General features: G+C 48.8%; 1 protein-coding gene across 2 annotated transcripts in view; it reads right to left on the bottom strand.

Moving 5' to 3' along the window:
- The window catches only part of LOC149365148 (dorsal-ventral patterning protein Sog-like), a 396279-nt gene that overhangs the window by 302803 nt on the left and 70125 nt on the right, over positions 1–23351 (bottom strand). The window contains exon 1 of one of the 2 annotated variants that reach the window (XM_089575238.1): positions 14288–14567. The exons of the other annotated variant lie outside the window; for it this stretch is intronic. Coding sequence (XP_089431364.1) covers positions 14288–14513 — 226 coding nt within the window. The 5' untranslated portion in view covers positions 14514–14567. Of the gene's footprint in view, positions 1–14287; positions 14568–23351 lie in introns of those variants that run through there. 2 annotated transcript variants of the gene reach the window in all.

Genomic DNA, 23351 nt, shown 5'->3' on the forward strand with positions numbered 1-23351 from the left:
ATGGTCCCTTTGTATGAATAATCAGTCCAATAAACTTCTCTTCAAGGCGGTTTTCGGGAATATGCGACCTTCTTCTGTAAAAATAAATATGCGCGGAAAGACACATAGAAAAAGGAGAATACAAAGCAAGCCATCTCCAACTTAAGCGCCAATTTCAGTCAAAGCTCAAGCCGAAATTAACCTTGACCAGAAAAGTAATACTGAAGCTGAAGGAAAGAATCTGGCAAAATGAAGGCACCAGGCAAGCTTATATAGGATATTTTCGGAGCTGCACATTCACAAGACGAAAGAAGAAGAAAGAAGCGAACCAGAAGCTTCTCCTCCAAAGGCCGAACTGAAAGACAGCGTTAAGAACGAGGCAGCAGCACGTGTGGAAACGCAGCGCACAGAACAACGCATCACGCACGCGTTTTTAATATTCGTCAGGGCTGCCGCCTACCTATTTACCCATAACTCATAACGTACGCCTGGCAGCGCCCGTGCAGCATGTTTCCATGCAAGCATGCAGTACAGGGTAACCTACCTATAGCGGTGCACAGTTCGGCAGGGAAAAATCCGCGACGAAGCCGACGACGCGCTCAGCTGGCATGCCCTCTTTAGCATACGCTCGGCGAAACACCGTCTACATGCCGGGGTGCACGCTCGCTTTCTATGGGGCTACGAGTATATCACGCGATACCAGGCGCGTTTATGCATCCACTTTCATACATGGCCCCGATAGACGCATTTTGGAGCTGCGCGGAAAGTCTTCCAACGGTTTCTATTTTTCTTTCTTTCCTGCCGTTACAAGCTTCGTTATCAAATTTCTCACATCCTCTCTTCAGACGTGCAACACATACGAGAACAGAAACGGTTCTGCGTCTAGTAGAATTATCAGGACAGCATACAGCAAGCAAGCAAGCATCGCCTGGTGGCCTATAGTCGTTTGAGAATGCCCCTCATATGCAGGTGCTGGGTTCGACCCCAATGTCGCCTTGTTCCCACCAGTTTTCAGCAAGTGGAAGCTTTCCCATGGCCTCGTGTTCAACTTCTCTGGGGTAAAATAGATCGAAAACGAGTCTCTGACGCCACCATGAGTAGACCGGAGACATCTTCGGCGAAAAGTTATGCCTTTGCCATTAAAAATTAGCTGCGGTTCAACTACTGCTGAACCTGGTTAGGAGAGCGAAAGCTGTGGCGTATCCGGCAACTGCACGCGGCTTGGCGTCTGTAACGTTGAGTGCGTTCCGGACACTGCATGGCAGCGCCCACCCCGCCACCCTGGCAAGTGGCAGTTAATGGTTTAGTAAAAATCAGGAGGACGCTCAAGCTTCGCCTTAAGAGTAGACGCGATAGAGCCTTCTCCTTTTTCCTCTTCTCATTCCTTTTCTTTCTCACTTCTCACCTAAACGCAAGTTGCAGTCGTAGTTCGTCGGCACATAGTTCTCGACCAACCCGATGCCACGAACGCCAGCACAGCTTCCGCGCTGAAAGAACGGACAGCAAGCCGCAAACTTCGTGGTGAACGTGCCTTGGATGTGCGCAGCGTTGTTCGCCGCTCACCGCGTGATTCCTGCGTCCCCGCACGGCTCCACTGCGCACAGACGAGACGAGCGAGAGGCGCTGCCGTCGCGCGCTATCTGTTGGGGCAGTGGGGTACATTGCGAGGAGGAGGAGGAGGAGAGAGTGGTTTTAGTGGGCACCGCCTGATGGCGCTACATGCGCGCCAAGCGAAGAGGAAAAGTAGTGGAAGCCTACTTTGCTACTCGCTTAACTGCGACTTGTGTAATTTCCATGCTCAATAATTACTAATACACACCACAGTACATGTCTCTAAAACACCCAAAACAACATCGTATTCACTAGACGCGCCTTTGTTCATTCCAAAACCCGTCGCGGTGGCTCAGTGGTTGCGGCGCTCGGCTGCTGGCCCGAAAGACGCGGGTTCGATCCCTGCCGTGGCGGCTGAATTTCGATGGAGGCAAAATTCTAGAGGCCCGTGCCCAATGTCAGTGCACGTTAAAGAACCCCAGGTGGTCGAAATTTCCGGAGTCCTTCACTACGGCGGCCCTCGTAGCCTGAGTCGCTTTGGGACGTTAAGCCACAATAAAAATGTTCATTCCAACCATCGAGCTGGCGTGGCGGAATGGTTAGCGTGTTCGTCTCGCACTCCGGAGGCCCTGGTTGGATTCCCCTATTCCAAGCGAATGCTTGACCCACGGCGCCAAATACGAAGAAGAAAAGAAAAGGAAGGACGAAATCCATCAGACAAGCGATCGCAGAAGCGAGCGGCACCACCGTGACCGGGGCGGAAAAAGACAAGTCCAGAACAAACTCTGCAAAGGATGTGTTCACCATATCGACGCCGGTGCAGGCAAACGCACTACGCTACGTCGCAGTGAAGCAAATCAAGACAGAAGGCAAAGGCATCGTCATGACGTCGTACATCGCCCCTCCAGACAGGGCCCTGCAGGCCATCCTCTATCGGGCTTACGATGGCGAAAGTCAGCAAGAAATGATGACCTAATTCCGAAAAAAGAAACCCTGAAATCGCCCAAGCACGAGCCATGGGAAGAACATCAAAGTCCCTCCTGCTCCACTTCGACGTGGACGAACTCCCAGATAATATCATATCCTTCGGAGTCCCGTTCTCGGTCTACTCCTCCGTTCCAAAAGTAGAGGCGTGCACGAACTGCACAAGAGTCGGACACAGACGTATGTCCGGAGCCACCGCAACAGCGATGCCCGTACAGCGGCAACCAGCATCTGAAGAAGAAATTTGCGACCCAGTTTTTATTGTCTGCGGAGGAGGGCACCGCACAGGCGATAACAGCTGCAAGAAACGATTTCAACGACCCCAAAGGAAAACGTCGGCGCACCAGTCAAGATCCAAATCCCGCACCTGCCACGACCTTACATCCACCCAAAGAAAGGACCGCTCGAGCTCCTTCCCGTCCTTGGACAGCGGACGCAGCAGCTCCAGCAGCCAGACCCAGAGCCCCGGACCGAAACATTTGAGCTGGGCGGGAGTGGTCTCTCACGGAAAGGGAACGAAGTCGCATTCATTACAGTCTAAACTCGATCAGGCACTCCATCACATAGAAACGCTCACGAACCGAACCAAACACTTGGAACCGGAAAATAGTAAACTAAAAGCACCCGCCCAATATAAGGATCCTCCTACCCCCCTTCCTCCAAAACCCCTCCCAGTGCAGGAAGTCACGGAAATAGCAACTACTGTGACCAGATCAGTCGAAAGCCCAGTAAGCGTAGCAAGCAAGGAAGAAACTCCGCGCAAAAAAAAGAGAAAAAAACGGGCAGTAGCTGAAGTAAGAAATCCCTCATTGGTTTGGTTTGGTTTATGGGGTTTAACGTCCCAAAGCGACTAAGGCTATGAGAGACGCCGTAGTGGAGGGCTCCTCTTTTTGTTCGAGTTTTGGGACTCTAATCCCTCATTGGAAAAGTCCCAAAACTCGAACAAAAAGAGGAACAGCGCTGCCAGAAACTCAATAACCTAACAAAAAGAGTTGACAAATTAGCGCAAAGACCCGAACAACACATACAGGATGTAAATCACAAGTTCGGAGACCTCCACACGATTTTAAAGGAAATATTACGCCGGCTTCCCCCGTCAACTCAAGACGCACCAATCAATCTATCCTAGCAAATCGACCAATACTAAAACCACAACAATTTGGCAGTGGAACTGCAGGTGTATGCGCAACAAAAAAGCAGATCTGCAGTTACGCATTCAATCTCAATCCGAAAAACCTGCCGTAACAGCGATCCAAGAACCCAGAATGTCTCAGCTAAGACTGCCAGTGCACCGAGTGGTTCTGCCATGCCACATCACAGAACGGCCTGTAACCACTACGATGGCGCATAGCAACCTTACCGTGGTGAACCATGAGATTGAAAACGGACAGCTTGGTTGTATATTAATCGAAATTCTACCTCGCAAAAGAAACTCCTCTGTTCGTACTGAACGCATACGGCCACCCCGGGGCACAGGCTGGACCAGCAAAAGCCACTCTGAAAGCCCTACAAATCGCAGGCCAAAACCCAACCCTAACTGAGGGCTACTTCAACGCTCAACACGTCTAATGGAGACACGCGACAGTGTTCACGAAAGGCACTGTCCTAATGGAGGGCTAGCCCCATACACGGAACCCATGCGACCTACCAAGATAAGCAACAGCGTAAACAGGGAGACGTGCCCGGACCTCACGACAGGCAGAAATCTGCTAGACTTAAACTGGAGCAACACCAGACAAAATCTGGGAAGTGATCACCATATCATAACGTCTAAAATCGCCATCGCAAATCTCAAAACCCAACTAAGAAAAAACAAAATCACAGACTGCGACAGACTCAGGACTATTCACGGCCAAAATCAGGAACCGATCACAGACCAAAAACAGTGGACACAAAACCTCCTGCAGGATGCAGGAAAGGCCACTAAACAACTAGTAAACGACCAAGTAAATACGATTGACAGCCGACTTACACACATGTGGGAGGCAAGGCAGAGCCTAGAAAAAAGATGCCTTAAGCAAAATACAACAAAAAGCTTAGAAACAGGATAGTCACACTCACGGAAGAAATTCAACACCACTCCGCAGAACTCCCAAGACAGGAGTGCAACCCTATCTGCAAAAATGTAAAAGGCAATCTAGGCACGAGATATACGTGGAATCTTCTGCGGCTCCTCCTTGATTCGGAATCCAACAAAGCTACGACTCGAAAGGAAATCACCAAAATTCTAAACACATACCTGGGCACGGATTAGGAAATTATAAACGCGCTACAGCAGAAATAATTCTGCACAACCCCAGAGACGAAGTCCCTATCCGATTTTAACGGACAATCTAACCCCAAGGACGCAGACATAACAATGGCGGAAATAAGAGCAGCCCTCCATAAGATACACACGACATCCGCCCCGGGAGAGGACGGCATTAACAAGACACTAAGAAACCTAGACGACCCTTCCATCGCAGCCCTCATGGAATTTTCGAACGAGTTTAAGAGGAAGGGAAAACTCCCTGCGTTTTGGGAACACACCATCGTTAAATTCATTCACGTCAAGGTGGTGTTCTCGGCACCAAATAAGCTTGCTGCAATTTGCCCGCAAGTGGGCAGAAAATTGACGGCCGGAAGCCACAAGAAGCGGAGAGCATGCAGAACCGAATACGCATCGCCTCTCATCCGTTGTAAGAACCGTTGTCCTGCGGTAATGTGTGCAGGGGCTAAACAGGGCCTAAATAGCCACTAACAACAACAAACACGGCGCTGTGTGAATGTGAGGCTTTTCGAGCACCACAATTCACTCGGCAGTGACTCGGGGGAAACTTACCTGCACACTGCCGGGTTTGTAAGTGCACGCCCTCCTCTTCGAGAACCACTGTTTTTTGTTTTTTTTTCACTTTCAGGACTTTCAGAGAAGGCATTCTGCTATTTGGAAAATCGGCTGCAGTCTGCTTGTGTTTAATAACCTTTTTTCTTGCCACGCGAGTAAACTTGTTCCCACGTTCATTTTACGTGTGCAGTTTCAGGTGGCTAATGTGTATATACTTGTTCGGTTTCTCCATTTAACTTCAGTTGTGAATCAGCGCTGGTGGAGCTTCCTTCTTGTTCTTAATGTTCCGTCATCATGAATCTGCACCAATTTTCCCGAACGTCTACTCTACGACTTACATCGACCGGGGCCAGAGTTTAATGCGATTGCCCTAGTGTACGAGACTGTAAAACAAAAGTTTGAGACAGCGGCCGGCACGCGGCGCGTGTTTTCACCAGGGAATGAAACTTCGTCCCCAGTCAGACAACCTGAGTTCAGGGTGATTCATTCATTCATTCATTCATTCATTCATTCATTCATTCATTCATTCATTCATTCATTCATTCATTCATTCATTCGCATTGCTCTGTGTTTTATGCTTTCTGTTGCTTGCTCATGGTGGCGCTGAATTGCATTTCTTTTCATCTGTGTTGCCCTCCTGCGTGGTCTTCGATGAGGGTAGCCTGCTGGGCCTCGCTTGGTTAACCTCCCTGCCTCTACGTCCTTCTCTCTCTCTCTGCCCTTAGTGCAGAGGGCAGTGGTTAATACATACAATAATACATAAAAAGAGCTGCGAATAATATATTTATCAAAGCAAGCAGTCAATCCGAGTAATTACGCTCAACGTAACATTTTTAATGGACAAAGAAAGGCTTGGACGGGTGCTACATCCCTTTGTCCTGTCCTGTTGAGCATAATGTGTGACCAACTGCCCTTAAATATACACTGTGAAATCTGAGCAAGGAGAGAAATCCACACTGCACAATGCTAACGGAAACTGCAGGAAGAAACAACTCATACAGAACGGACTCGTGGTATTACGTATATGGACGGATATGGCTTTTGTACTGCAGTGAACATTGTTAGGCCGATGATGACGATTTCGCAAACAACTGCGCAAGGAACAAAAGACAAGAAGGGGTGATACGTGTTGACTAAACTGAGCTTTCCAAAATATCTGAAATCAGTAGTGACACCTGTCCCGCGGTATTCTCGCCTGTGGCCTCTTGTTGTTGTTGTTGTTGCGACCGAGAGACGGATGAAAGGGAAAGTGCACGGGCTTGCCCACTGGCTCGAGCTAAGACACAATCGCTGCCGTGTGCAGACAGAGTTTTTTTCGAAATGAGCCAAATCCACAAACCGAAAGTAACGCAACCGCAACTGTAGTGGCAAGCTAAGCCAGTCAACTTTCCTTTAATAAATGATCAGAACAAAATGGGTCAAATCACACCAACTGAGCTAGCCTGCAGAACACGTTTCAAATCGAAAACGAGCCAAATCCTTCCACTGCGTGGATCGAAATGAGTCGAATCCGTTCAACCAATAGGAGACTGACTCGGATACCACGTGATTCAGCCAACATGGCAGCCTCCTTGTAGGCTCGTGCCGGCGGTGCTCGTGCATGATAGCGCGGACTGCGTGGTCTGTTTCGCGAGCTCCTTTGTTTTTTCAAGACTTTTGCTTTGACGGACTTAGTTCCGCATGGATTGCGACGGGTATGAAGAGGTCGGTGAACGTTCCCTGGAAGGCGTACTGTACGGAAGTAATGCGATCAACGTCCAACCTGCCTTTCAAGATTACTGAAACGAAGGTTTTTTACATTCAGAGAAATGTGACAGGCCGAAGCCCTCAAATTAGAGCCGAACCCCACTACAGGGTTTCGGTGTCTAATTTTGTATCGGTCCTAAAGGGGGGAAAGACCCTTGTACGAACACCGAAACAGAGCAGCTGTATGCACACCACCTCAACGAACTGAAGGTGAGAGACGTGACCAACCTTCTGGTGACTCACTTTGGTGTGTCATGGAAAGAAAACGAAGAACTTGCGTATTTTGAGGCTGCCTTTCGTCGCTGTCAAGAAAAGGAGACCATGGCAGATTGCGAAGAAGGCTGCTTATGCTGCCAGGAAGACAGGCCTGCTATCCATGTATGAGTGTAAAGCGGGTGACGCATACTTGCAATTTTTTTTTTTCTGCTGAAGTCACAGCACAAGCATTTTTCCATATTCTTTTCAATATAACCTGAAACATACTGCAGTAATAATAAAGTTTCGAGAAGAAAGCTGGGTCGAATCTAATGCTTCGATTCGATATGAGCCAAATCCAATGTTTCCATTGTTGTATAGGCCAAACTATGCACGTAAAGTTTTGGCGATTAATGCTGTTCGACTGCTCTATCTGCCCCATAAAACTTGTGAGGTACTAGGTTGAATAGTAGCGCATTCCTTTCAGACAAGAAATTATGGCCTTGTTCTAAGTTTCTGTTCTAAGTTCAGTTGAAAGAGACGTGAGAGGAAAGATTGAAAGGAGAGAAGCGCGTCGCAAAACCGCGTCCGCTGAAGCGACGACGCTGGTTTTAAGAACAGATACCCCAGTGCCCTCGACGGGGATGACCGATGCGGGATAGTGTAATCTTTTATATCAATACTCATTGGAGCGGCACGTTGCATTAAGTAATTATAAAAGAATTGGGAGGACGCCTTAAAGTAGACGCGATAGAGCGTTCTCCTCAATTTTTCTTTTATTTCTTTTTCTCATTTTTACCCATACACATACACGCCATCACATAAGAGTAGCGCAAAACCAGGACGACGGACAAAAGGGGAGAGAACACACACCAACAACAAAGGCGCTAAACTTCCGACTGACGAAGAAAGCCAAACCCAACCAAGTGAACGACACCTGAGCAAAAGTAGCGCATGCGCTGACCTAAGAGAAAAAATTGAAAAAAAAAGGTGCGATCAAAAAAATGCGATAAAAAATGTGAGATCACGGAAGTTTTGAACCCAAGAAGGCCAGCTCTCGTTTAGACAAGGAAATGGACGGAGTACTAACGCAGTTACCTTGTAAGGCAGCAATCTGTGCAGCTTCCTCAATTTCGCGAGTTAGCTTATCTCTACTCTTAGCAACGACTGAGCATTTGTCCAAAAAAGGCACGCACTTGCAATCTTTGCAGTGCAAAGCTAGATTGCTGCAGGTATATGTCTTCATGTTGTTATTGTGCTCTCGAAGCCTATCGTTCAGGCACCTATCAGATTGCCCAATATACTGCTTGCCACAGGAGAGCGGAATATTGGTTGGTTTGGTTTGGTTTATGGGGTTTAACGTCCCAAAGCGACTAAGGCGGTGAGAGACGCCGTAGTGGAGGGCTCCGGAAATTTCGACCACCTGGGGTTCTTTAACGTGCACTGACATCGCACAGTACACGGGCCTCTAGAATTTCTCCTCCAAAGAAATTCAACCGCCGCGGCCGGGATCGAACCCGCGTCTATCGGGTCAGCAGCCGAGGCGGAATATTGTACACAATGCCCTCCGTACATTTAACAAATCTTTTCCTGTGGCAGATGGTACACTGCTGCTTTTGAGAGCGATGTGAGGAGGGCACGGATCTTTTGCGTAACACACTGAGTTTCTCTGGAGCTGAAAACACCACGCGAACGTTTGCCTTTTTTCCTATTTTCTTGAGATTGTGCGCGAGACAATGGGCGTAAGGAATGACAGCCGCCTTGCTCCTCGTTTCTTCTGTGGTGTTAGGTTCTTTCCGGAGCTTCTTTTTCAGGAGGTTTTCGGCGACTGAACCCACGAAATCTTTACGGTACCCTGCTTCGAGGAACCTCGCGAGTTGTTCATGAAAGCTGGACGTGGATTGACGGGGGCATGACTTTTCAAAGGCGTTTTCCGTGCAGAGGTTAATAATGCCTCGTTTCACGAGTTTAGAATGAGCTGATGTATAAGGTAGAAGCGGTTTGTTGGCGCGAGGTGAATAGCACCAGCAAACGTGGTTGTCCATGAATTTACGCCGAATATCGAGCAACCTTATTTCTGAGTCAGTAGGCATTTCGCTAGTCAATAGTAGCGGGTGAAAACACCCTTATACAATGGTCAAAATGTCTGAAGTAACGGCCTCGAGGTTCAATGAAGCACAATAAAGTACAATGAAGCAGCACCATAACACCACCTCTTCATGCCTAATTAGCATAATTAAATTCGGTTTTCTTTTTGTTTGTTACTATAACGTCAGTACAGATTGTTTTTTATTTATTGCCTTACTCTGGCAAGAACTGCACCAAAACAACAGTCACAATAAGATCGAGCACACTCTATACATTGAAAAGAAAATGTACACATTAAGGCTTCGCAATCAGCCAGCCAAAGACTGGCTTCATACAACTAAAATTGACGTAACCCCACTACTCTACTGTTAGCTCGACTGTTGAGAGCCACTCAAGAGGTTGCGCGGGCGATTTTTGCACAGCGACAAACAAATCCATGCACTCTTGAAAATAAATCCTAGCCAGTCTGGCGTCTTTGTCACAATGATATCCGGCCGTTCTCGAGCGCCATATAGAGTGGAGGCCCAAGAGCATTATGAGATCAAATGGTACACCGTCCTCAATGACCGTGCTTAACTAACGAATTCCCCGCGCGTGGAGAGGTAGCTCCTTCTTTTGTTGTTCTTTGTAGTACATCCCAAAAATAAACCCATTCCCAGAAATGCAAAAAAAAAAACATGATATATTATTTCTGTCTGTTTACAAATTAAGCAGTTCGTTCCCCACGGCAAAAAGAAGTCCTTTCCCTCTAAAAAGATTTTGACAGGTAGCGTCCCGGTGTGCAATTTAAGAAACAAAAAAGGTCTGTACTCCTGGTGCCGCCTGCACTTTCTTTACCCACTTTAAAACACCACTGGCCGGGCCTCCACTACACAAGGCCCTGAAATAGGCTCTGGGAAAATATCACAAAGTTCATGGTACAGCTTTTTTCGTTTGGTTTCGTACAAATAATCGCTGGAGAAACGCGCAGAAAAAAACCTAACACTTGCTACAATCTCTTCGTAGTAAGAAAATCCCACCCTAAAGCTCTTCTGTGGATACAACAAACTCCGGCCGCAAGCACCGCAGCCTCACTTGGCAAACGGTGGGCAAGAACGAGCCTGTGACGTCGCGAAAAAACAAAACGGTTCACCAGCTGCCTTAAAAAGAGGTGCCCGAGTCCCAGCCCCTCCCCCCGCCCCCTCCCCGTCTTTTACCCGCCGGAAACGGTTCGTTCTGCTGACGCGTTCCCATTAGGAAGACCATATGAACACGGCAAAAATCCTGTGCAGTTTCTGAATATTTACCCGAGAGCCTGCATTAAATACCAGAGCTTCCTGATGACAAAAAAAAAAAAATTGTTAGAAACTGCACGACAAGTTTGATCGTTAATAAGAGTCTGGGGGCTCCCATTAGTTTGCAGCGTTCGTTGCATCAGGGCTGCACCCTCAGTCCTCTCTTATTTTTTATTTATATCGAAACGCTGTGCATGAAAAAAAAAAATAGAAAACAACAGTACAAATGGCTTTAGGTTACAAGCAGCCGAGGTTAAGCTGCTGGCTTATGCAGATGACGTTGCAGTTTTCACAGCTGATGAGGGAAGCATAAGCGAGGTTGTCAGTTGTGTACGAGATTTCAGCGACGTCACCGGTAGCGGGGTGAACTGGTCCAAGTGCCTTGGACTCTGGCATGGATGTTGGCCATCTGAGCAGGACCATTTCGCTAACGTACCGAGGGCGACGACCCCGGGAAAGTATTTGAGCGTTCCGCTCGATGCTTATCGCGAAAGCGAGCAGTATTGGAAAGCGCAAACTAAAGACGTACGTAATAGAGCTGAGAAATAGAAAGGGACGAACCTCACGTTAGTACACATCTCAAACAAACGTTACAAAGTCATACACACCACAACGCGTTCACTAGGTACCCTTCTAACATGCTTGATCCAACGACCCTTCCTGACCTATGCGTTACGTGCCTGCCTAACACGCAGAAGGCCTGGGTTCGAATCCCAGTAAGTTCTTTGAATGAATTCCCTCAATTGGTTAGCTTCATTTAAAACTTCTGGGACTTCTTCCTACTGACGCAGGACAACGAAGCTGTGTTTGCAGCAGAACGAGCTCTTCACGCTATTTTTACCCCCCGAATGCCGAAGAAAGTTAAACCTGTAATGTGTACCACTAACTGGCTGATGACTGCGTTCTTTTCTGGCAAACAATTCACAGCGACAAGCACACTATTGCCACTGACCTGCTTTCCCAGCGTAAAACTGCGCACTTAACGTTGAAAGCTTGCAAGTGCGAATTTAATTGCACTATCCGGACTAGCAATGACTGACTTTCATATGTTTTTTAATCTTTTAGGCGCCGGTTTTTCTGTGTTTATTTGTGTAAAGAAAATTTTTCATCGATATTTCAGCCAGAGCGCTTTTTAATGCCAGCTAGCCCATAATACATCTCAGATACGTCCTTCGCATTTTCTAGCATGCAGGAACATTTAGCCGCCAGTATTAATGTATTATTTTTCTGAATTTTCTATCGTCCCGTGCATCTGGGGAAAAGAAAATAATCGCACAATCCTTAAAGCGATAATTTCACAAATCCTAGGATATTAGTACTGTAACTTTGACCTTTTCCGATACTTTTCATGAAATTTTGCACACTCATGTAAAAATTAACCATTGCTTCGTTCTATTTGGCAAAGTAATGAAAAGGTTTCTTAAGGCCTGGAGAGGCCATTCAGGAGGTAAAATATTTGCTTTGAATTAGACAGATAGTAATTGTCTCGAAGGGTTTTATGGCATACTGATCAATCATTTACAACACAAAAATATCTGCATGTTCACATTACTTTTAGCTTTAACTAGAAAACACACGAAACTAACAAAGCTAATCGCATGCTCGGATATCTGAGGCGCAACTTTCATGCAGAACCCCCCCCCCCCAACATCACACTATCACACTTCTTTATATCGTACTCGTACGCTCACAACTAAATATGCGTCATTCATTAGTGATCCTAGAGTTAAAGATTATGCCAACTATTGTAAAAAACAATCCTGATCGAATCATGGTGCTTCATAATGTGAACCACCAGCGTGCATCAAGCGTAACTGCTATGCAATATCATCATCATCAGCCTGACTACAACTGCAGGGCAAAGGCCTCTCCCATGTCTCTCCAATTAACCCTGTGCTTTGCCAGTTGCGGCCACTGTATCCCCGCAAACTTCTTAATCTCATCCGGCCACCTAACTTTCTGCCGCCCCCTGCTACGCTTGCCTTCTCTTGGAATCCACTCCGTTACCCTTAACGGAGTTGCAATGCAATGTAGCCTGTACCTAGCGTCGCAACATCATATGCTGCGCCAACTGCGACCTCCGTAAACTTCCTCACCCCCCCCCCCCCCCCCCCATGACTCACCGTGTCTCCCACCCACCCCTGCTACGTCTCTAGGAATGTCCTCCTACGAAAGCACCTTCCCCTGCAGTTGGATATGCCATGTGCGCCGGATGGTGGCGCCTGTCCTATGCCACTGCGCAGGGACCGATAGCTGTCCCGAATTCCCGAGGGACAACTGAGACATCCGTACGTGTACGCAAAGAGCGAGAGGCAATCCTCCAGCACGCCCGCTTCCTGATCTGATCCCTCCACCTGCAAGCTCTGTGGCAAACCTTTACACATACTACTCACCTGTCCCTCATTCCCACATCCTCCCTCACCAAAGGTGGCGCCTACTGACAAGTACTTCTGATCGAAGCCAGCGCTCTCTATAGGATATCCCTCCAAGGTGTAATGGGGCCCTCCCTACTCGGGCAGGGCTGCCAAGTGACACGTAGGTGCCTCCGCCCCCACCATCTGCAATATTGGCAATAAATGTTTTCACCACCACCACGGGCACGTGAGTCTGTCCGTGCACAGAGCCCGCGTCATGACGCCCCCCCCCCCCCCCCCCCCCCCCCCCAGGTTCGCATCCGAGCGAAGAAGCGCGAGTGCCGCCACCTTCAGCAGAAAGAAGAAGAAAAACAGACGGAGTTTCGCCACCGATTGAGAGTCAGCGACCGCTCGGCGAAAACAGCGCTCAGAAGGCGCCGCGTAGAGAGCCGAGAGCTCCAAGGTTGGGGGCGCTAAAGGGACACACAAAGAGGCTGTTCCTGTGTAGGATCAGACGTTTTGCTACCACGACTGTGCCGGCTTGCCAAACTCCCAGCCTCGTAAAGGAACAACACGACCAAAAGTTGGCAATGGATTCTTCAAACCTGGCAAAACTCTCAGCGGAGTTTGCGGTAGGAGCAGTTAACAAAAACGATGTGCTTCGATCTGCACCTTTATCGCAGCTCACTGGTTTCTGCCAGTTTTAAAGGCTCCGTTTACGTCTCGACATGCCAGAATAGCCAGCACACGCAACGCACGGAGTAACATTAACGCTCATTCAGCTGAGCCGGCCCACGCGAGGCAGGGAGCCGCTGAACCAAGATATCTGCCCGTAACTACCTTAGCCACCCCCAGAAAAGGGAAAATGAACAGACCGCTTTACTAGGACGCTGAAGCGAGCCACTCGTAATCTTCCTCCTGATATTACTCCTAGCAGAACACACTGCTCCTATAACCCATTCATTTCGTGTGCCAAGGAGCAGCCCGTGCAGTGCGAACGGCTGAGTACGGGTCAGTTTCGAGACAATCCCGACATTCTATAAAGATGTTTCGCTAGAGAGAGAGGACCACGCGAACGTGATATCTCTCAGGACAACCACCCTTCAAAAAAACAAAACAAAAAAGGAACGCACCGCTTGCTTTCAGGAAAGAAAAGCGTGAACTTTTCTTCCAATCTTTGCGTCATCAACGCATGCGTCTTTCGAATGGTGAACTGCACCAGGTCGGGGCGCCAAGCGTTTTATGTCATGCATTCACTAACCGGCAGGAAAAACGCCTTGGGAATCACTCACGCGTTTGCCGGTTGAGCTTCCTCCGCGTGGCCTCCTCGACGATGGGCGGCTTGCCGCTGCCGGTGCGACGCCGCGCTGCCTCGGCGGTGCCCACCGCCAAGAGCACGAGCAGCACGAGTGCGCGCATCATCACCATCATCCGCACGCCCGGGGTCTTCGCACGGTGCGTAATCCTCCCCGCACAGGCACTCCCGAACCGACGCGCGCCCAGCGACGCTCTCGACATCAACTAGCCGACGGGATTCCGGCCGGCCCCGACGCGCTCCAGCTCGCGCGCGCGCGCGCCGCCTCGCGCTCTGTGATGTCACGGTACCGTACGTGACGTCACGCGGCGCAGCGCCGCTCTTGGGATGGCTACGTCGTCAGGAGTGTCTGTTCACGTGGCCTGTTACGCGTTTCGTCAGCGAAGCGCCGGCGAGTGCGCGCCAAGGTTGCGCGTGGTTGCGCGTCTCGAAAGGAGAGCGCGCGTTCTCTCCCGCGCTGCTCGAGTGGAAAGGGGCGAAATGTAGAAAGCCGCAGCACCACTCGAAGCTGCCGGTGGTGGCAGCGCAGCGGTGCGCGAAAAATATTTTCCAGGGAGGTTGCATGGTGCCAACAGGGATACATGCCTTGCGTTCTTTTGGCCTTATCTTTAGGGGCAGTGTCCAGCTATCCTTTCCTTTTGTTTAGCAGCATCTGAGAAGGATAAGACTGGCGCTTGACTAGGTTAGCCCCTCAGCAGCCGACAGCGGTATGGTGTGGCTTATCTCTACCCATGCAGCCAAATGAGATGGAGGAAACTAAGGTTAAGGTGCAAAATTAAAAATACAACTTCGTTCTGAGGAAAGGGAATGACGCAGTAACTGTATTGCATATCTCGGTGAACACCTGAACCGTGCCGTAAGGGAAGGGATAAAGGACGGGGTGAAAGAAGAAAGGAAGAAATAGGTGCCGTAGTGGAGGTCTCCGGAATAATTTCGACCACCTGGGGATCTTTAACGTGCACTGATATCGGTTTTGGTTTATTAGTTATGGGGGTTTAGTGTCCCAAAGCGACACAGGCTACGAGGGACGCCGTAGTGAAGGGCTCCGGAAATTTCGACCACCTGGGGTTCCTTAACGTGCGCTGACATCGCACAGTACACGGGACTCTAGAATTCCGCCTCCATCGAAATTCAACCACTGCGGCTGGGATCGAACACGCGTCTTTCGGACCAGCAGCCGAGCGCCATAACCACTGAGCCACCGCGGCGGCAGAAAATAAAAAGAAGACTTAACTAACAGCATCGTAAAAAGCTGGAGCTTAAATTTTTAACTACTACCCCGAATCTCATCCAACATGGCGTTCCTAATTCATTGAAACTGCCGGACTTTTGAAACGCTACAGTGATATAACAGGCCTATTAAATTTACTTTCCCTGGTGGCATTATGCTTCAATGAAACAAACCTGGGGCTTCGAGACTAGAACGTTTTAAATAATTACAAAGTATTTCATTGCGCCTGAGCAAGCATCTAGGCTCACTAAAGGTGCTGTTATTGTCGTTTAGAGTGGTACTGCAGCCCCGAAACATCAGACTACAGCCTCAACATGCAGCTGTTGCGGTCACTGTTGTTTATTTATCTCAATATGTTCTTATATATTGAACCACATCACACAGTAACACTTTAGGACACAGAAGCAATTTTAAGGCAGTTACAAGAGCCCTATCCTTTGGTCGGAGATCTTAATGCCCACTGATCTCTTTGGAAAAGTCAACAGAGATCTCATTTTAGATGATTTTATTCTGTGCTACAATATCTGCCCACTGAACACAGGAAAGCACAGGTACTGCTCCTCAAGCGCTGGAAAAAAAGAGCTGCTTAGATTTATCTTTTAGGTCGCCATGTGTTTTTATACATCTTTGTCACAAACCTCCGCCTTTACGGTCAACAGAGACGCGGGATCACCTTTACGGTTACCTGTCGTCCCTCTATGAAGTTTGAGTACACAGTTAAAAGTTAGGCCGGTCAACCAGTGAAGCACGTGTGTCGGTGTGGGATTGAGGAATATGTGCACAAGAAAGTCACCATTCTTTCAAACAATTGGACATTTATAGTTGGTAGTCCAAATCACACTGCATAATGATCGAACAAACAAACAAAAAAACCCGACAATGAACAAACACCGCGATGAAAGCACAAGATAAGGATAGCGAAGCAAATATTCCAGATATACAGAAACAAAACGTAAAATGCTAAGCCAGATCAAGGTTTAAACAAAAGGCGAAAACAATGTTCAATTAACCGCCAGTCCTTTGCAAAAAGAAGGAGTTCTCACAGCTTTCTTGTTCGACAGAGCGTCGTAGTTGCAGAGTTCAGTAGCGGCGGTCGTGCGAGATGAGGAATAACGAGGAGTTGATCGCGGGCTCGGCGAAGAAAACGAAATAACACTTTCTCCGAGCGAACGGCCGCGTGAGTGAGCCGAGAGGCTGCACCTCCCCAGAGCGCACTGGCGAGGGCGGGCGGTGGTCTGCCTTTTTAATCCCTCGCCGGGTTGAGCGGCGCCCCATCGTCAAGGACTCGCGCTGTCCGGTCGCTGGGCCTGTCGGAACTATGAGTTGGGCTGGGCTCCCCCGCTTGCCTGGCGTATACTAGAATATAGCTGCCGATGCGAACATCCAACTCCACGTAACCTGATTTGGGCCCCCGGTCACCAGGGACCAGTCCGATCAGGCCGCCCGCGCACTCTTTCCCCGGGCTGTCTCATTGTCTTTGGACGCCTACTCCCTATCAGACAATCTGGCCCTTACATTCAAACACATCACCAATCACTACAAGGAGGAGCACCGGCGCTATCCGGCCCCTTGTAAGGGACTGGATCGCGCTGACGAGCGCCTCCTCATCAAAATTCTTACTAACACTGTACTGTGCCCGGCGGTACTTAAACATTTCAACTCATCCTTTGATGGCACGTGTCAGTTCTGTGGTGGCAGACACCTTCCACATGGTTTGGGCGTGTCAGTCAAACCCATCTATCCCCCCCAACCCCAACCCCACCAGAGAGGACTGGGAGGCGGCCCTGCTCGGCTGTCAGGACCTAAAGACCCAAAAGGCCTTGGTTCACCGGACGCGGGCGGCGTTGCTTGCCAATGGGGCCCCGGAATAGGGGCTCCACCTAGTATTGTTAGGGGAAAGGGCCAACAAGGGCCTACCCGAATCACCTCTCTGTAAAAATTATTGCACGATAAATGTTTTTCACCACCACCACCCCGGAGAATCATGTCGAGGCATGCTCGGAGGGGCGGTGAGATCCCGTAATTTCCGCGGCTCAGAGGGGCGGGGAGATCCCGTAACTTCCGCTCTACAAGAGAAACAGCTTGTGACGCTGCCCCTCACTGAAGAATATTGTCTCGGAATATTCTAGACGTCCGCAAGCGCCGAATCTTGGTGACGACGTCACTGTGCCCCACAGAGGGGTGCAAGGAGTTGGGTCCATCCGATGCACTGAGGATCGTTCGCCACTCATTAGGGTTCATGACGCGCACGCACCTCATATGCACCAATCAGAACCCGCACAGCACCACAACACTCTAGTTCGGCATCCATGTCCTGAGTACATACCACAAGTCACTGATCATCGAAACAATCAAGCAAGCACAAATATACAGGCACATCATGTACGATTTCGTTGCACCAATAAAAATAAAAACAGAATGCAGGTAGGCAGCAGTGTCAACTGAACAACTGTTCCAGCCGGCTCATGTAATCTGCGCCCACGTTCTCGGTACCCTTAATATACTCAACGCGGAAGTTGTATTCCTGAAGCTTAATACTCCAGCAGAGAACGCGGCTGTTCGCGGACTTTACTCTGAAGGCTGGTGGTCCGTTTGAACGAGAAACCTTCTTCTCTACGCTGGTCAGTCTGTCGGAAATATTTACAACTTGATAGACAGTGCCTGGGAGGACTTAGGAAGCTCTATCTCTCCAGCGTCTGTGTCTTCTTCAGCCAAAATTACTGCACCGACGGCGGCCACAAAGGTGTCGTTTTTCCTTCGCTGGTATTTATTCAGCATGTTGATATGGAATATTTTGGGGACATTGTCCAAATCCACTTCATAGTCGACATCACCCCGGCGGCTGATGGCCGAAAAGGGCCTCTTCCATTGCATGAGCAGCTTATTGTGCTCTGTGGGAAGGAGAATAAGAACCTGTTCTTCCGGTTTGAGGGAGCGTTTGCCGTAACTACTGAGCCACCGCGGCGGGGCGCACTGACATCGCACAGTCCACGGGCGCCTTTTGACACGGGCGCCTATTGCCTTCCGCCTCCTACATTGCCAATTTTACCGAAACATCATTTGCTTTGTACGCTCTATCGGTTCCTGTTTCTGCAAACAGAAATATGCTCATGTCATATGCGCAAATAATGAAATGCGTATCTATTACGATGTCCTTTATCCTTGACAAAACAGCGCGCAGGGTAACAGGAGACAGACAACAAGACACAGCGCTGTCGGTGTCCTGTTATCAGGTGCGCTGTTCTGCCAAGAGTCATGCACCAACTGCTTTCCGTGGGACATCATTTATATATGCACCGAGCACATCGAAGCCGCCACCTTGCGGTGCGCCGCTGGACACGGGTCACGTAGTAGGATCGTTCGCCTTGCTAGGTTCGGCCGGGTTGAACCACTATTTTTTTCTGCCTCTTTTGATATCTAGGCACATTTTGACCTTGTCTGAGCTGAAGGTCAATGTCAGACAGCGGACAGGTCACATGGTGATGAGCTGGCTTGGTGCATCGAGTGGAGCTATTCAGTTTCAGCCCTTGGTGATATATCGACGGTCAACGACGATGCAGGTACGCATCACGCGATTGGTTGCTCAGAGACGTGTTCTTCCAGTGCCATTCACGGCGCTTCCTTCTTTTTCCCTACACAACCCAGCTCCGCTTTGTCCCGAGGAATACAGCAGCTCTTTGATCTGGACGCGATCTTGCGCCCTTTCAAGCTCTAAGCATGCCCGTCACTGTGACGCTGTCGCTCATGCAGCTGTAGTTTGTATCTCGGGATAGAGGGACGTCCAGTTAAGATTACGCAATCTTGAGGCTGTTCGCAAGATTTGGGGGCCACTCACGAAACTAAAACCTGTGGGGTTTTAAAATGGGGGAGATAAATCCGTATTCCCCATTTAACTGCGGCTGACACAGTTCGAAACCGCCTGGACCCCACTCCGTGGTCGCGAGCGCTACTGAGCGCACGGCGGGCCTTGCTCTGCGGGAACAAAGGAACGACACACTGGCTGACACAAACAAGGCATTTATTGCTACAACAACAATAACGCCAGCTAGCAACAAAATACACTGAGGAATCGAGGATGTCCGACTCACCAGCACGGTTACGAGCGAACGTTCGCCCACGGTAGGGCAGGGGAGAAAAACTCCGAGGCCGGACGGGACGGGGTGGCTGGCGCAAGTTCCGACCACGAGGCGCCCGCAGCGATGAGCGGAGCGGCTAGCGAAACGTCCGCGAGCTTCTCGGTCCCAAGGAGAAGAGAGCCCGTCGCTCCCCGCGAGCGCGCAGCAAAACGCCATCCGTGGCGCTGGTGTCGCTGCGACGCGAGCGCCCTCCCCTGTTAGTTAAAGTAACCAAACTGAGAAGAATGCGTTTCGGGCGAGCTAACCATGGTTGGGGTGCATTGCGGGAAAGCGATCCAAGGGGAGGCGAGTGCATCCTCACAAACCATTGGGAAGATCTCGACAAGCAATTTTATACGGCGAGCGCCGGTTTCTCACATATTCTATAAATGCGTGTAATTCAGTGGGGAACGCCTCAATGAATGACCTCCGAGAGGCCTTGCGGAGGTTAATTGCACTTTTTTTTGTTTTTGAGAAAAGGAAATGGCGCAGTATCTGTCTCACATATCTAACGTGTTAATTGCAAGCATACCTTGGAACGAGGAAGTGTCGGACGTAGCTGAGCAGCACTCACTGCTGAATAACATGATCACGTGTGGCACAGTTTCTAGGTAGCATTCGCACAGCAGGGAACGTGGGGCCGCTGACGGACCTGAGAAAGTCTCCAACTAAGACGCACTTGCAAAAACCCCAAATATGGCCAGTGTGCAGAGAAAGGCCTTATCTTAGTAACTCACACGTCTGTATTACGTCTGTGTGTGTGTATGCAACATGCAAAGAAATAAAAAGAATATTTTTCTTTTTTTTATAAGTTTAACTTGATTTATTTTTTCGTTTTCATTTTCCTAGAGCAGCAATGGTGGATAGTCCGAATGCCATTCGTGCCTATTTTGTAGTCCTCTCCGGTACTGAAACTTTCCTGTAGTGCTCGTTTTTCATTTTGTCCCTTTTTTCGTCATTCTCTCCTCTTTTCCTGATGTCCTCGAAGGAATACGCTTTTGGTTGTGTTTTCCTCGGTGTTTCAAAAGCACGTATGGGAAACTGCAAAAAGACAAAATGCCGGTAACGAAGTGAGAAAAGTTCCCGTTCACAGCGATGTTTGTTCCGGAAAGCCTGTCTACTTCTTCCGAAAGGGCGCTTCCCAAGAGGAGTGACCTCTTCTACGAAGTTTATATTGAACTGGCCAGCGAAGCACGCCCAGCGCATCTCGTGTGGACGACCGTTTCCCTTGCTTTTTATGCTGGGAAGTATGTTTGGTAACTTTTTCGTGGCGTACGCGACGACAGTGGGCGTCACGTACAGGCTGCTTTATTTCCATTCGGTTCCTTTCGATCGGCGGGCCTCTCTTCTTCGTTTGTGTGGCACGCTGATACCGCAAGACTTGGTAAAAGCCAGTATACATGTACACATACGTATTTGCGCAGCGTAGCACACAAACGTGTGACGTGCAGAGCAAGCACAACAACAAAGGTTCGGGCGTGAAAACCGCTGCGGGTGGTGGACGTGGCAGCGCTTGATGAGGGGTCATGATTTCTGGCACTATCAGCTTGGATTCTGAGCACGTTCCGCGCTGAACGAAGGCCTAGTGGCAGCTGTCCGCGATTGGCTTCGAGCGGTCGACACCGCCACTTCTCCCTTTTTGCCTTTTCCAGTTGCTCTATATATGAATATATGGATTTAAGATAAATACCACCGAAAGTATCATTGGACAGCCAAGTTGGTAGACCATCGGACACGAAATTCGGAGGTCATGGGTTTGGATCCCACCTGCAACATGTGATTTTTGTTTACAGTATTTCTTTTTGTTTAACTCTCAGTGATTGAATAATTACATCGTTAACTTGCCATTGTTAGCATCTCAAATATAAAGAAAATCAGCAGATACACTTAAGGCTGCTTATGAGAGTGATTCCGAAAGCAATACTGTCGCTGGGTGCATTGACACCCACGGCCAAACACACGCGTGCATATGGGACTACCCGGAACGCTGTACGACGAACGGGTGCTTCACAATTTTGATACGAAAGTCTGGGAAGCATACAATCAAAGGCGCATATATCATCGGTTTGAATCCCTGTCGCAAGCTAACCTCCAACTTGACTACATATGTAAGCTATATGCAGCCAGATATCTAAGACACCACCTGGAGCGTTGCACGACAAGCAATTGCATCGTAGTTTTGGTGCGAATATCGGCAAAACTGGCTCCACGTGGAGGCCAACCAGTGACGAGTATATATAGATTGGGAGATAGTGTTGGATTCTCTCTCTCTCTCTCTCTCTCTCTCACACACACACACACACACACACACACACGCACGCACACGCACACACACACACAGCCGCCGCGGTGGCTCAGTGGTTATGGTGCTCGGCTACTGACCCAAAAGACGCGGGTTCGATCCCGGCCGCGGCGGCTAGAATTTCTTTGGAGGAGAAATTCTAGAGGCCCGTGTACTGTGCGATGTCAGTGCACGTTAAAGAACCCCAGGTGGTCGAAATTTCCGGAGCCCTCCGCTACGGCGTCTCTCATAGCCTCATTAAAATCAAAGGCGCCAAACCATACACACACACACACTCGCTCTGTCTCGTCTTTCTTTCTTCTCCTCTGTGTGTGTGTGTGTGTGTGTGTGTATGGTTTGGCGCCTTTGATTTTAATGATGATTAACTACCAACTAGCCCAACAACAAGTTCTTCTCATAGCCTCAGTCGCTTTGGGACGTTAAACCCCATAAACCAAACCAAACACACACACACACACACACACACACACACACACACACACACACACACACACACACACACACACACACACACACACACACACACACACACACACACACACACACACACACACACACACACACACACACACACACACACACACACACACACACACACACACACACAAACACACACACACACGCACACGCACACACGCACGCACACACACACACACACACACACACACACACCGCCGGCTTTCTTCTTTATGAGACCAGTATTGCTTCCACATTAAAAAAAGAGAAAAGGTCGAAGCATTCCGCTATGTTCCTTCAGTTTTGGTGACTATTTGCTTCATATGTATGTCATAAAGAGCTCTTCATTTCAATTGCCTTGTGAGCTCAATATACTTTTATATAAACGCACATGAAGGAAGGCAACAGCCACCATTAACAAGGAGCATAGGGGATTTTTTTAATTTATGGTGTTCATCATGGGGGATCGATAGAGAAAGTATATATATATATATATTGTTGACTAGAAAGATGACATATACAATCTCTATAGCCCTCACCAAAGCTACCAGGCCACTGCTCTTCCGATTGCAAGAGGTGTTCTCGAATGTCTGCGCACTGGACACATCACCTAGCGTTGTCATTTTCCTGCAGTCTGTGGTTTCACTCTTAAACAGTTCCATAAAAAACAAACTGCACAGTTCTTCAAAGATGGATGTTTATGTTGGAATCGCAGTGGTACGATCAGGAAATTGGAAAGAAACACTAATGCTTCCATAGTGTGCATCCATCTTCACTGCCGAATGCTACGCCGTCTGTGCGGCCGCTAATTTTGGCTAAATGTTCAATAGTTATACGTGCCTTTTACCGCCCTCCTAGTTCCGGTATCGATAATATACATAGCCTGAATGAATTCATGTTCGAAAATAACTTTGGTTCTTCTAAGTTTATCTGCATG

The sequence above is a fragment of the Amblyomma mixtum genome, chromosome 2 (genome assembly GCF_055824585.1).
Source record: "Amblyomma mixtum isolate Tamu chromosome 2, ASM5582458v1, whole genome shotgun sequence".
Classification (NCBI taxonomy): domain Eukaryota; kingdom Metazoa; phylum Arthropoda; class Arachnida; order Ixodida; family Ixodidae; genus Amblyomma; species Amblyomma mixtum.